This window comes from Carcharhinus amblyrhynchos, chromosome 2, assembly GCF_965287045.1.
Source record: "Carcharhinus amblyrhynchos chromosome 2, sCarAmb.v2.hapA, whole genome shotgun sequence".
NCBI lineage: Eukaryota > Metazoa > Chordata > Chondrichthyes > Carcharhiniformes > Carcharhinidae > Carcharhinus > Carcharhinus amblyrhynchos.
This window is the reverse complement of record NC_137325.1, coordinates 5,530,728-5,545,612: the sequence shown is the minus strand read 5'-3', so window position 1 is coordinate 5,545,612 and position 14,885 is coordinate 5,530,728. Positions and strand designations below refer to the sequence as shown.

General features: G+C 46.3%; 1 protein-coding gene across 1 annotated transcript in view; it reads left to right on the top strand.

Annotated features, from left to right (window-relative positions):
• Positions 1 to 14,885, top strand: part of drosha (drosha ribonuclease III) — a 150,519-nt gene that overhangs the window by 60,333 nt on the left and 75,301 nt on the right. The window contains exons 17-20 of the mRNA XM_080201532.1: positions 2,821 to 2,928; positions 6,049 to 6,187; positions 8,563 to 8,623; positions 13,119 to 13,178. Of these exons, the coding sequence (XP_080057658.1) occupies positions 2,821 to 2,928; positions 6,049 to 6,187; positions 8,563 to 8,623; positions 13,119 to 13,178 (368 nt within the window). The remainder of the gene's footprint in view (positions 1 to 2,820; positions 2,929 to 6,048; positions 6,188 to 8,562; positions 8,624 to 13,118; positions 13,179 to 14,885) is intronic.

Here is a 14,885-nt window from a genome sequence, read left to right as displayed (position 1 = left end):
CAAAAGCTGAGCGCCAGTAATTACTGTGCCAACACATGCAATTTGTGCTGGGTTTTTAGTTCATTATCGCTGATTAGATTTCGGATTTGTGGATATAACGATTTGCGAATGCCGCAGCTAATTCTGCGCTCTGTAGCCTGAGGGTTAATTGTGGCTCTTGATCTATCAAGATCACCCCGGATGAGATCAGCTAACGGCACAAAGCACGAGCAGTATGGGCGAGATCTCGCTCCCTCCAGGTAAGGGGGATTTTGCTAATGGAATTGTCGAAAGAAACATATTTTATTCACCACGTCCAACTTTCCCCCTCATCTCGTCTCTTGTTTTTGACTCTTACAGTGCGCAGTTACCACACGTGTTGGGAATTGAACCTGGAGTCTTAGCTGGTGTTCGTAATTTTGACAGACAAGGCAGTTGACATTGAGGGGCTTTTCCGAGCGGGAAGTGTAGACAGAGTCAATGGATGGGAAGCTGGTTTGTGTGATGGATTGGGCTACATTCACGACCTTTTTGTAGTTCCTTGTGGTCTTGGGCAGAGCAGGAGCCCATACCAAGCTGTGATACAACCGGAAAGAATGCTTTCTATGGTGCATTTGTAAAAGTTGGTGAGAATAGTAGCAAACATGCCAAATTTCCTTAGTCTTCTGAGAAAGTAGAGATGTGGTGGGCTTTCTTAACTGTAGTGTCGGTATTGGGGAACCAGGACAGGCTGTTGGTGATCTGGGTGTCTAAAAGCTTGAAGCTCTCGACCCTTTCTACATAGTCCCCGTTGATGTAGGCAGGGGAATGTTCTCCTGAAGTTGATGACTATCTCCTTCATTTTATTGTCACTGAGGGAGAGATTTATTGTTGGTTCTGCAGTAACTCTTCAGGCATTCAAAAGAACTTTTTTTCCAGAGCTTAGTCGACGGGTATTGGGCCCTGGTTCAGTGTTGCTAGCTGGCCAGAGGGGAGGGCTCAATCTTTTCGCAAATTTGATAGCAATTCTGTCTGGATCCACAGAAAGAACGTGAACCAACTCTTGCTGTATCAGTGGAAAGGTCTGAGGACAGTGCATATCCTCATACCAGTTGGTTGCATCTTCTTGTGGGCAGTCACATGGCTCATGGTACATCTAGCCTTTTAAAACTTACGGCGACTGAGGCATGTGTTCATTTTGGAACTTAACTTCAGTTATCAAGCATCTGCAGCTTAATGCACTGTGTATCTGACAAGGAGTTATCCATCATTCTGGTCCAGTACTTGTTCTTGAATCCTAGTGAATTGCTGTGCAGGAGAATAAATGTTCGCTGCGCAGATTTCCACCCAGTGACAAAGTAAGGTTGACATTGTCTTCTGCTACTTCCAGAATGTGGAAGTATCGAGCTGGAAGAACACTCAGTCCAGGCCCCAAACTAAACTTCTCCTTTGACTTGCTGTGGTTGCACTTTCAAAGCAGCTCCACCCTGTCCTGAGTAGTTACAGAGATATAGAAAATAGAAGCAGGAATAGGCCATTCAGCCCTTCAAATCTGATCATCCAATTCAATATCCTGATCCCATTTTCCTCCCCCATCCCTTTAAGCCCAAATTTCTTCTCGAAATTGTACAGTCTGGTATTTAACAGGCTATTTGGGTTTATAAGGAGAGCTGTCAAATACAAAAGCAGAGAGATGATTGCTGGAACGTTGGTTAGACCTGAGGAGCCGTGTCAATAATTCTAGAGCCCACACTTCAGGAAAGATGTCAAGGTTTTAGGAAGGGCACAGCGGAGACTGACCAGAGATGAGGGAACTTCAGACCTGAGGAGAGTTTGGAAAAGTTCTGCTCAGCACAGAAGTAATGAAGAGGTGAACTAAGAGGTTTTCAAAATGATGCGATGCCTTGGTGAGAGTGAAAAGAAATTATTCTCAATAATCAGAGTCATAGAATCCCTACAGTGCAGAAGGAGGCCATTCAGCCCATCGAGTCTGCACTGACAACAATCCTGCCCAGGCCCCATCCCTGTAACCCCACTTATTAACTCTGCTAATCACCAGGGCAATTTCGCATGGCCAATCCACCCCCACCCGCACATCTTTAGACTGCGGGAGGAAACCGGGAGCGCCCGGAGGAAACCCACGCAGACACGGGGGGGGAAACCGTGCAAACTCAGCACAGACGGCGACCCGAAGCCGGAATTGGACCCGGGTTCCCTGGCGTTGTGAGGCAGCGGTGCTGACCCACTGTGCCGCCCCTAAACCAATAGTAACAGGTTTAAAACGATTGGCAAAAAAAACTTAGGTCAGTGCTGAGGGGAAATTACTTGAATTAAGGAGCTGTCAGGATCTGGAATTGTGCACCTGTTAATGTGGTGGGAGCGGATTTCGGGAATGATTTTGAAAGGACGCGGAACAGTTTCTTGGAGATGAGAAAATCCCCGGGTTGCAGACAAATAGGAGGGGTGTGGTGCCTCGCACAACTGTAAAGAACCAGAATGGACAGGAGGGACTGAAAGGCCACCTTCTGTGCCGTGAGTTTGTGTGATTTGAGTAGCGGCTGTTGCGAGCTGTCAGGGAGAGTGTGGCATGGTATATTGCACACACACACAGCGCTGGGAGATAGAGGCGATGTGAAAGCAGCTAATGGAATGCAATGGTCGATTTTTAACAAATTTCTGCCTCGTGAAACAGAGACAGCCGCAGTCAGCAGGAACACAAATTTATTAAATTTGATGAATCTGAGTTCTGGGTATGAGCCGCTGATGTGTGGGGCTCTGCTCGTGAACACAAATTAGTGGAAAAGACTGCAATGTAAATGGAGAGGCTGCAGTAATTCTTCTCGCCTGCTCATGTGATTTCAGCATGCCATGATGTTGCCGGTACTGACCCACCACATCCGATACCATCAGTGTCTTATGCACTTGGATAAGCTGCTGGGATACACCTTCAAGGAACGCTGTCTGCTCCAGGTAAATATTCCTTGACCTGTCCTTTTCTGCTGTAGCGATTTATAATAACCACGCGGTGTTCACACACTAAGTCCGACATTCACACTTTGTTTCTGGTTGAGGTTGCAAGTTCTGGGGCGGAGAGGGGAAATGGGGCTGGAGGCTGGCCTCTAGGAGTTCAGTTTTGTTTGGGGTGGGGGGGAGCGCGGAATGGAGATTGGTCTCTGTGTAGTGCAAATGGTGGGGGGGAGAATGGGGTGCGGGGTGGGGCGGCAGGCTCTTATGGCGTCTAGTTCAAGATTCCCACTTCAGTTAACAGTGCAAGTTTTACTTTGCTTTGCATTGTAACTCCTAACTCATACCCACTCAGAAACAGTGATGCATGCACACGCTGTCTACAGAGAAGTTGTGATGTGGAGATGCCAGCGTTGGACTGGGGTAAACACAGCAAGAAGTCTCACGACACCAGGTTAAAGTCCAACAGGTTTATTCGGTAGCAAAAGCCACTAGTTTTCAGAGCGCTGCCTCTTTATCAGGCAAGTGGAGTTCTGTTCACAAACAGGGCATATAAAGACACAAACTCAATTTACAAAATAATGGTTGGAATGCAAATCTTTACAGGTAATCAAGTCTTAAAAGTACAGACAGTGTGAGTGGAGAGAGCGTTAAGCACTGGTTAAAGAGATGTGTATTATCTCCAGACAAAACAGTTAGTGAGATTTTGCAAGCCCAGGCAAGTCGTGGGGGTTACAGATAGTGTGACATGAACCCAAGATCCCGGTTATAGATTTTTGAAAGTCTGGTTTTCTAATTTGCTGAGGTGAGAATTGTGGAACCCTTACAGTGCATTAGGCCATTTGGCCTATTGAGTCTGCACTGACTTTCCGATAGAGATCTTGCCCAGGCCCACCCACCGCCCTATCCCTGTATCCCCATGTATTTACCCCACTAGTCCCCCTAATCTACTAAGAGACAGTTTAACATGGCCAGTGCACCTAACCTGTGCATCTTTGGACCATGTGAGGAAACTGCAGCACCTGGAAGAAACTCTCTCAGACACGGGGAGAAAATGCAAGCTCCACACAGGACAGAATTTTACCAGCATGTCCACCCGAGGCCAACAGAGAATGCTGTTCTCTGAGCCTCGCCCGCCCCCGGAGTCGGGGAGGGCGTGCCGGTAAAATTCCAGCCAGACAGTCACCTAAGGTCAGAATCGAACCCGGTTCCCTGGGGCTGTGAGGCAGCAGTGCTAACCACTGTGATACCATACTGCCTGATCGAAGAATCTCAGGAGAAATAATATCATCTTAAAAGTAGAAACATAGAACATTACAGCACCGTACAGGCCCTTTGGCCCTCAGTGTTGTGCCGAGCTGTGTCCAATCCCAAGATCAAGCTATCCCACTCCCTATAATTCTGGTGTGCTCCATGTGCCTATCCAGTAACTGCTTGAAAGTTCCTAAAGTGTCCGACTCCACTATCACAGCAGGCAGTCCATTCCACACCCCAGCCACTCTCTGAGAAAAGAATCTACCTCGGACATCCCTCCGATATCTCCCACCGTGAACCTTATAGTTATGCCAAAAGTGTTTAAAATCTCCTCCCTTAGCATGAAGAGAACTTGACAGGCCCTGAAGTTACTTTATGTAATCAGTGTCTGTTTAATACTTGTTGAAACCAAAGCAGTCAGCTGCCCATGTATTCACTTGTAGGCTTCTGGGTACATAAGATACTACACTTGATCTTAGCCAAATGGCGTGGCTGCACGTGATTATGTGTCCACTTTCTCAGTTCTAAAGTCCAGCATCCTACCTATATATGAATTCTATCTATTTATTCAGACAGGCAGGTTCAGCTGAACCATAGAAAAAGAAATTGGGACTGTTAGCTGGAAGGGGAATCTACAGAGTTGCAGGGAGAAGATGGGAGAGTGAAGTCGAAACAACAGGGTTCAGAGACTGTGAGCCGAGTGGCCTCATTCTGTGCTGGAACGGTTATGTGACGCTGCGTTGAAGAAAGTCTTCTCTTTGGTGTTGAGGCTGCCATGTATGTTGCCTGGGTCTGAGATCTCATTGCCGATTTGGTGGGGGTCTCTCTGTGCAGCGAATGCCTTGATGTGCTTTTCACAGAGGGTTACTGAAGGTGAACTGCTCCTTCAGAGGACCAGGACGGACAGGATGGGCCTAATTGCCTCCTTCTGTGCTGTAACCGCCCTGTGATACTGATGCGGTGACCTTTCTCTCTCAAAAGTTTGCTGGAAGTCGGTTCGAGAAACTGCGCGGTTTCCAGCTATTTGAAAGTTTCCCCAATTACTGGGGAAAGGCGGGGGCTGACCTTTCGTTGTAACTCGACAGAGAATCAAAATATCTGTGGAGAAGCTGCAGGGATTTAAACTTGCTATCCTCTTTTATTCATCTGCTAACCCCCTTTCCTCTGCGGACAAACTGCGGACGTTCAGGAGCTTTGTTTTAATGTGACCTTGAGACAGTCTGTGTTTTCATGCTTGCCAGCGTGGGTCGTTAACGTTTGTAAAAAAAAAAGCCTGGAGATACAGCATCCTTATCAATTACTCCAGAAGATTTGACCTTTACGTCAGGAACTGGTTGCCTGTCCATTGGTGATTTGTATTCCGCACTGAAACTTAGTGGGACAGTTGCAATATCTTTTTCATGTAACTGGTGTTCTTTCCTCACTTATTATTCCTGACTATTTTTCTTCTAACGATGCTACTGAAACTGGAGTTCCGCGGAATAGAATCATAGAATCCCTACAGTGCAGAAGAAGGCCATTCGGCCCATCGGGTCTGCACTAGCTCTCTGACAGGATATCTTCCCCAGGCCCCTCTTCTCCTTTCCTCGCCCCTAACCCCGCACTTTTACCATGAAAAAATAAACTTGCCTCTCATTTTATTCCTGTTTTCCCAGCACCTGGTCCATAGCCTTCCAGTACTTCAGGCACAGACCCAGGTGCCTTGTAAATGAACTGAGCCCCAACCACCAACTTTAGAGAGTGAACTTGGGCAAATCAGTGGTAGAGTTGCTAATTGTTGGTCAGATGTTTTTATCTTAGACTTTCTGTTGAACGCTGCTTATGAATGGTTAATCCTCTCTCTCCCGGCTTACCCCCGACTTGCCTTTTTAGCTTGCAATGACCCACCCGAGCCACCATCTAAATTTCGGAATGAACCCGGATCACGCGAGAAACTCTTTGTCAAACTGTGGCATCCGACAACCCAAGTACGGAGATAGGAAGGTTCATCACATGTATATGAGGAAGAAAGGTAAATGGGGAGCTGGGTCACACAGATGGCTGGGTTTTAGAATTTGTCATGATGTGGAGATGCTGGCGTTGGACTGGGGTAAACACAGTAAGAAGTCTCACAACACCAGGCTAAAGCCCAACAAGTTTATTTGATAGTAAACCCACTAGCTTTCGGGGTTCGCCCCTTCATCAGGTGAGTGGAGAGTTCTGGTCACAGACAGAGGATATGTGTGCCTTTATGTGCTCTGTTTGTGACCAGAACTCTCCACTCACCTGATGAAGGGGCGAACCCCGAAAGCTAGTGGGTTTACTATCAAATAAATTTGTTGGACTTTAACCTGGTGTTGTGAGACTTCTTACTGTGTTTTGTTGCAGAGGTTTACAAGCCATCATAACATCTGGGTTTTCAATACACACTGAGACACAGAGACACAGACACATATACACAGATGCGCACACGTACACACACACAAAGATACGCACATGCACACATATATGTATATACACACACACACAAAGATACACACATGCACGCGCGCGCACACACACACATATATACTTCCAAATGGGATTGAGGGAGTGTGAATATTTTGTATAGGGCAGGTTGGATGATCCAAAGATCCCCAGGACCATCGACTGAGTCTCACGCAAAACGTACACATTTTATTCCAACTGCAACCAAGTGGTCTCCTGGGAATGGTGTGTAAAAAAAAAAAATAAATAAATCAGATAGCAGCCCAACCCTACTGGGGAGGGTAAGTAAGTTACAGTAAATCCCTCTCTGACCCGGGCAGAGTGATTTTAAACTAGTGCGGGAGATCCTGATGAATCTACCTTTTGTGACAGGCAATGCCTGCCTCACGGCCAGTAACAGGCCGAGCCCTTAAGAACCCAGTGAGTTGGTACCCACCTTTTTGAGATTTGGTGACTACTTTTTTATTTTGCACACTCATCTACCTGAATTTTTAAAAACGTAGAAAATAGGAGCACAGTGAGGCCATTAGGCCCTTCAAACCTGTTCTGATCATGGCTGATCATCCAACTCAACAGCCTGATCCCCCCTCACTTCCCCAGCCGATCAGGAAGAAAGGTCATTCTCCTCATGTTGTACAGGGAGTGTTGGTAAACTCTAGAATGTCCTCGCTCCCCCATCTATGGCACAAAATGCAATCTTGTGAAACAGAGTTCTGCTGACGAGAACTTCCTGTCCTGCTGTTGCGGGGTCCCCCAGGGACCGAGGGTGCAAGCAATGAGAAAGCCTGACCCTCCCCCCACCCCAACCCCTGCCTACCTGCCGTTGTGGGGGAGCCGGGGGGGGGGGTGGGGGAGCCGGGGGGGGGGTGGGGGGGGGGGGGCAGGATGGAAAATCCCACCCACGGTTTTTCAGTTTCATGAAAAGCAGTCAAAATGACAAAGTTTCTGAAGCGTCCTGTTGTCAAAATGAAATTTGATTTGCCACGTTCCGGCGATCCAGAAGAAATAGGAGCATCTGAGAGACCCTCGAGCCTGCTCCATCATTCAAAGCGACTTCTACTTACTCGATCCCGCCTGCTCCCCATCTGACTGATTCAAAAAATAAAGAAAATTACAGCACAGGAACTGGCCCTTCGGCCCTCAAAGCCTGCACCGACCGTGCTGCCTGACTGAACTAAAACACCTACCCTTCCAGGGACCGTATCCCTCTATTCCCATCCTATTTATCAAGATGCCCCTTAACAGTCACTATTGTAGCTGCTTCCACCACCTCCCCCAGCAGCGAGTTCCAGGTACCCACCACTCTCTGTGTAAAAAATCTGCCTCATATATCTCCTTTAAACCTTGCCCCTCACATCTTAAACCCGTGCCCCCTAGTAATTGACTCTTCCACCCTGGAAAAAAGCTTCTATCTACTCTGTCCATGCTGTTCCCAATCTTGTAGTCTCCTATCGGGTTGCCCCTCAACCTCGTTCATTCTGGTGAGAACAAACCAAGTTTCTCCGATCTCTCCTCAACCGTTCCCCAAGAGGCCAAAAATCTTACTGTCCCAGCCTTAAAAATGCTCAGTGATGGAACGCCCATAGCCCTCACGGGTAGAGAATTCCAAAGACATTTCTCCTCGTCTTTGTCCTAAACGATCGGCTCCCTCCCTCTAAGTCTGCTCGCTAGGGTAAAGCAAACCATCCTGCAAAGCAAAGTTCTCAAAGTTTGTTTGGAAACGCGGCAGGGCAAGCCAAAAGATTAATGTCGTGTAGTGAACTTTAGATAAAAGATCTCACATTTCAGGCCATCGTGTGTTGCGAGCAATCTGTATGTCTGGCGTACAATACTCAGTCATTACTGCATCTTCTGTCCAACCTTTCAGTAACATGTCTTTGTCACTGAATCATGTGAAACTTCTGTGTTTCTCCTTAACAGGTATAAACACCTTAATAAATATTATGTCGCGCCTTGGTCAAGATGACCCAGCTCCCTCAAGGTATGTCTTTGAGTTTTTTTTTCGATAGTAAGCATGGTTTATCTTCAGTCCCTGTTTAATTACTGAGGGAAAGACAATGCTACAATGAAGGCTCGCTGTTCAGAGTCTGACTGTGCCATCGTGTCTCAGTGGATAGCTCTGCTGTTTTTGAGGAAATTCAGACTTGTGTCCAAGTGTTACTCCCAGTGCAGCACTGAGGGAATGCTGCATGGTCAGATGTGCTTTCTTTCATAGAATCGTAGAATCGCTGCAGTGCAGAAGGAGGCCATTTGTCCCATCGAATCTGTACTAACCACAATCCCAGCCAGGTCCTATTCCTGTAACCCCACATATTTATACTGCTAATCCCCCTGATACGAGGGTCAATTTAGCATAGCCAATCCACCTAACTTGCACATCTTTGGAGCGTGGGAGGAAACTGGAGCACCCGGAGGAAACCCACACAAACATGGAGAGAATGTCTGTGCGGAGTTTGTACAATTACCCAAGGCTGGAATTGAACTTGGATCCCTGGCACTGTAAGGCAACAGTGCGAACCACTGTGCCACTACGGTGCTCCCCTTTCAGATGAGTTAAACCAAGATCTCTTGGCTGGATGTGAAAGATCTGATGGCAACGTTTTGAAGGAAACCCAGGGACACCTGGCCAATGTTTACCCCTCAACCAGTATCACAAACAAAGATTGTCTGGCCATTCTTTTGTTGCTGTTGTGGGAGCTTGCTGTGCACATATCGAATGCAGTGTTTCAAGAAGACTAGGAGTAGAATGGCCATTCAGCCCATCGAGTCTGCTCCACCGTTCAACGAGATTGTGGCTGATCTGATATTATTCTAAATTCCGCTACAGCAGTGACTATACTTGAGAAGTATTTCATTGGCTGTAGCGTATTTGGAATTGGCCCAAGGTTATGAAAGGCGCTATAGAAATGCAAAAAGACTTTCTTTCGCGAATATGTTTCAGTTCCAGTATAGGTACTTCCCAGTAATTGGAAAACATTAAGCGCTTGGTTTAGGCTCACCTCTTAGTGTGGACTGAACTTGTGCCCAAGTGAGCAGGAGTTTGAGAGTCTTTTTTAAAGTTTATTTATTAGTGTCACAAGTAGGCTCACATTAACACTGCAATGAAGTTACTGTGAAAATCTCCTTGTCGCCACACTCTGTTTGGGTACACTGAGGGAGAATTTAGCGTGGCCAATGCACCCTAACCAGCATGTCTTTCGCACTGTGGAAGGAAACTGGAGCACCTGGAGGAAACCCACACAAACAGGGGGAGAACGTGCAGATTCCACTCAGACAGTGATCCAAGCCGGGAATTGAACCCAGGTCCCTGGTGCTGTGAGGCAGCAATGCTAACCACTGTGTCACTGTGGGTTTTGCAGATATCCATAAGATCATGGAATCCCTACAGTGCAGAAGGAAGCCATTTAGCCCATCGAGCCTGCGCTACCACAATCCCACCCAGGCCTTATCCCCATAACTTCATACATTTACCCTACTAGTTCCCCTGACACTAAGGGGCAATTTAGCACGGCCAATCCACCTAACCTGTGCATCTTTGGACTACGGGAGGAAACCGGAGCACCCGGAGGAAACCCACACAGACATGGGGAGAATGTGCAAGCTCCACACAGACAGTGACCCGAGGTCGGAATTGAACCCAGGTCTCTGGCGCTGTGAGGAAGCAGCACTAACCACTGTGCCACCGCACAGACAATTTACTTGAAATTAAACCAGTTACTAATTAATGAAATATCGATAGAAAACAACCCAATCTGCTATAATTCAGCATGTTTTTCCCTTTGTGATCCAGTTTCAGCTCTCCTCACACACGCACACTGGCACCTCTTCAGTCTGAACTGTTTTCTTCTTGCACCACATCTGTTCGTGAGGGATAGCATTTACAAAAGCTTTCAGGCAGATGGGACTGATGCAGAACCGAACCCTTTAAATATAGCACTGGCATTTCCGCACCATCTGCCTTGTTTCAGAACTGGAGAGCTGTGCGTATTCTTAATAGACGTGTGATTTTCTGCCTTTTGCTTTGCTCCTTCGCACGTGCCTTAGAATGAAGAGTGAAACTCGAGATGCTGAAAGTGGCACCCGTACCATTATAATATTCCCCGGGTTTTGTGTTCGGTGGGTATGGGAAAACACATTGAGTTGGTGTCTGCACTGTGAGCTGGTCCTGGGATCCAGATCTGTGGCAAGGCACTGGAATTGTACACGTGGGTGTCCAATGTAACAAGATCTTTAATTAAAGCAACTTGTGTTTTAAATTCAGGTCTCCCATCCTGGACATGTTCAGTCATGTTAAACTTCTCTAGAATGTCAGAGACTCAGTTTAACTGATGCTGTTTTGCATTAATCTTTCTTTGTTGCAGTGGACAGGACTGGGTGAGATGGAACCGTGGACCTCATGGACATTGTCAGGTCCATCTCAGCACAGGGATACCACATAGCTCATTGCTATTTAAAACCTTTCATTTAAGTAACTGGGAAGGCAAAGCTCAGACTTAAATGATGTCACTTCCAACATTTCTAGATAATCTTAGAAAAATCAGAGTTTGCAGTAGGTTCGAGGTTTGTCCACTCTCAAAAAGATGATTTGATTTGATTTATTATTGTCACACGCATTAACGTAACAGTGAAAAGTTTTGTTTCTTGATGCTATACAGACAAAGCATACTGTTCATAGAGAAGGAAAGGAGAGGGTACAGAATGTAGTGTGACAGTCATAGCCAGGGTATAGAGAAAGATCAACTTAATGTGAGATAGGTCCATTCAAAAGTCTGCTGGCAGCAGAGAAGAAGCTGTTCTTGAGTTGGTTAGTATGTGACATTCTGCAAATAAGATATTGAATGGGTAAACTACACTCCACCCAATCCACCTGTTTTATAAAATTCATAAGTAATATGTAAATTATTGAGGATTTAAGAAACTCAACCTGACAACATGTGATCTATAGACTTCACTCTAAAGATATGCAGATATCGGACACAGAGCTGAAAGCAATGCTCCAGTGCCGCTGCACCAGAGTTTTGTACAGCTGCAACATGATCTCATGGCTCCGAAACTCAATCCCTCTACCAATAAAAGCTGACAGACTGTACGCCTTCTTAACAACCCTATCAACCTGGGTGACAACTTTCAGGGATCTATGCACATGGACTCCGAGACCTCTCTGCTCAACCACACCACCAAGTAACCTACCATTAGCCCAGTACTCTGTATTCCTGTTACTCCTCCCAAAATGAATCACTTCACACTTTTCCGCATTAAACTCCATTTGCCACCTCTCAGCCCAGCTGCGCAGCTTATCCATGTCCCTCTGTAACCTGCAACATCCTTCCGCATTGTCCACAACTCCACCGACTTTAGTGTCATCCGCAAATTTACTAATCCATCCTTCTACGCCCTCATCCAGGTCATTTATAAAAATGACAAACAGCAGTGGCCCCAAAATAGATCCTTGCCGTACACCACCAGTAACTGAACTCCAGGATGAACATTTCCCAACAACCACCACCCTCTGTCTTCTTGCAGCTGGCCAATTTCTGATCCAAACCTCTAAATCGCCCTCAAATCCATGCCTCCATATCTTCTGCAATAGCTTATTGTGGGAAAGCTTATCAAACACTTTACTGAAATACATGTACCGCATCAACTGCTTTACTCTCATCCACCTCTTTGGTCACCTACTCAAAGAACTCAAGAAGGCTTGTGAGGCATGACCTACCCTTCACAAAACCGTGTTACAAGGCCGGAAGTTACATTTGGATAAAAAGTTCCTTAAATCGATTCTTCTCAACTATAATCAAGGCAATCATTTGCTCAACATCTCTGTAAAATGCAGTTTGAGTTTAGGATTGATGTTTTCTTTTAAAAGATAACTAAGATGCTGCGTAAGTGAACCTCGCTTGGTTGTTTGATTTTGATTTGATTTATTATTGCCACATGTATCAACATACAGTGAAAAGTATTATTTCTTACGTGCTATACAGACAAAGCATACCGTTCCTAGAGAAGGAAAGGAGAGGGTGCGGAATGTAGTGTTACAGTCATAGCTGGGGTGTGGGGAAAGATCGACTTAATGCGAGGTAGGTCCATTCAAAAGTCTGACAGCAGCAGGGAAGAAGCTGTTCTTGAGAAGATTGGTACGTGGCCTTAGACTTCTGTATCTTTTTCCTGGCAGAAGAAGATGGAAGAGAGAATGTCCAGGGACGTGGGGAGCTGGTGTGTGGGGTTCTTAATTATGCTGGTTGCTTTTTCGAGGCAGTGGGAAGTGTAGATGGAGTCAATGGATGGGAGGCTGGTTTGCGTGATGGATTGGGTTACACTCACGCTCCATTGTAGTTTCTTGGGGTCTTGGTCAGAGCAGGAGCCAGACTAAGCTGTGATATACAACCAGGAAGAATGCTTTCTGTTGGTGTGAGTAATTGTAGATTGTATTAAGCTTGAAATTAATCTTTGCATTTTATTTTTGCTTCTTTGTGAAGGATTAATCACAACGAACGGTTGGAGTTTTTGGGAGATGCGGTGGTTGAGTTTCTAACAAGGTAGGAATTTGATGTTCGTCCCTTTAGTTTTAATTTGTGATGATGTTTTTCACTGCAGTGTGTATCCTTCAATGTAAAATAAGAACAGAAAGTGTTGGAAAAATGCAGCATCCTCACTGTAAAGGGAAGCAGCATCAACGTTTTGAGTCAAATATTTCCTTAGAACATCCAGAAGGACAAGGGCAGCAGCCGTATGGGGACACCACCACCTGGAGGTTCCCCTCCAAGCCGCTCACCACCCTGACTTGGGAAATATATTGCCATTCCTTCACGGTCACGGGGCCACACTCTTCCCTAACATCACCGTACCTACATCGCTTTGACTATAGGGGTTGAAGAAGGCAGCTCGCCACCACCTTCTCAAGGGCGATCGGGGATGGGCAACAAAAGCTGAGCCCAGTCGATGAAGCCCACATCCCGTGAATTAGAAAGAAAGAACTGAAGGAGGATAATGCAAGTTGCAAGCTCGAAGGGCCGAATGGCCTCATCCTGTCTTCTGTGTTTCTAGGAGTAGGATTCTCTGTTCATGCCAGCGGGATTCTCCTGTCCAGCTGACAGGGGCAGCAGGGCGTGGTGTTTTTTATTGGTTCGTAGGATGTGGGCATCATTGGCTAGGCCAACATTAATTGCCCATCCCCAAGGGCATTTCACTTTGCTGTGAATCTGGAGTCACACGTAGGCCAGTCCAGGTAAGGACGGCAGATTTCCTTCTGTAAATGGGCATTAGTGAACCAGATGAGTTTTTACGACAATTGCTAATGGTTTCATTGTCATCATGAGACTCATAATTCCAGGTTTTTATTGATTTCAAGTTTCACCATCTGCCCTGGTGGGGTTTGAACCCAGGTCCTCAGAACGTTAGCTGAGTTTGTGCATTAATACCCCAGTGACAATACCATTACACCACCACCGCCCCATAGGAAGAGTTATACAGACTTGAAATGTTAACTCTGTTTCTGGTTCCACAGGTGCTGCCAGACTTGCTGAGTTCTTCCAGCGCTTTCTGTTTTTGTTCATCTTCAAAATGTAACGGGTTTTACGTCTTGAAATGAGATGGGGGTATTGGAGAAGGGGAAGCCTGGGATGGGCCAGAGGGCGGGAGAGATTAAATGACAAAGTTGTCATGGAACAAAAGTCAAAGGGAATGGTAATGGTTGTAATGAAGAGAGAAAGTATTTGTCCAGAGTGAGGGTTAATGGCAGAATAACAAGCAACTCTGTCTGAAAAGAGAAACGTGAGAAATGGGATTCAGACTGACACACGGCAAAAAAACAGAATCACGGCCTGAAACTGTCCAACTCGTTGCTGGATCCAGAAGTCTCCAATCAGAAGATGAGGTGCTGTTTTTCGAGCTTGCGTTGAGCTTTACTGGAACCCTGTAGCAGGCAGACACGTGAGCCTGAGATCAAAGTAGAATTATAGAATCCCTACAGTACAGAAAGAGAGGCCATTCAGCCCGTCGAGTCTGCACCGACCACAATCCCACCCAGGCCCTATCCCTGAAACTCCACGTAGTTACCCTGCTAATCCCCTGATGCTACGGTCAATCTAACATGGCCAGTCAACCTAACCCACGTATCTGTGGGAGGAAACTGGAACACCCGGAGGAAACAAATGTGGGCAAACTCCACACAGACAGTGACCCAAGCTGGGAATCAAACCTGGATCCCTGGTGATGTGAGGCAGCAGTGTTAACCACTGTGCCAC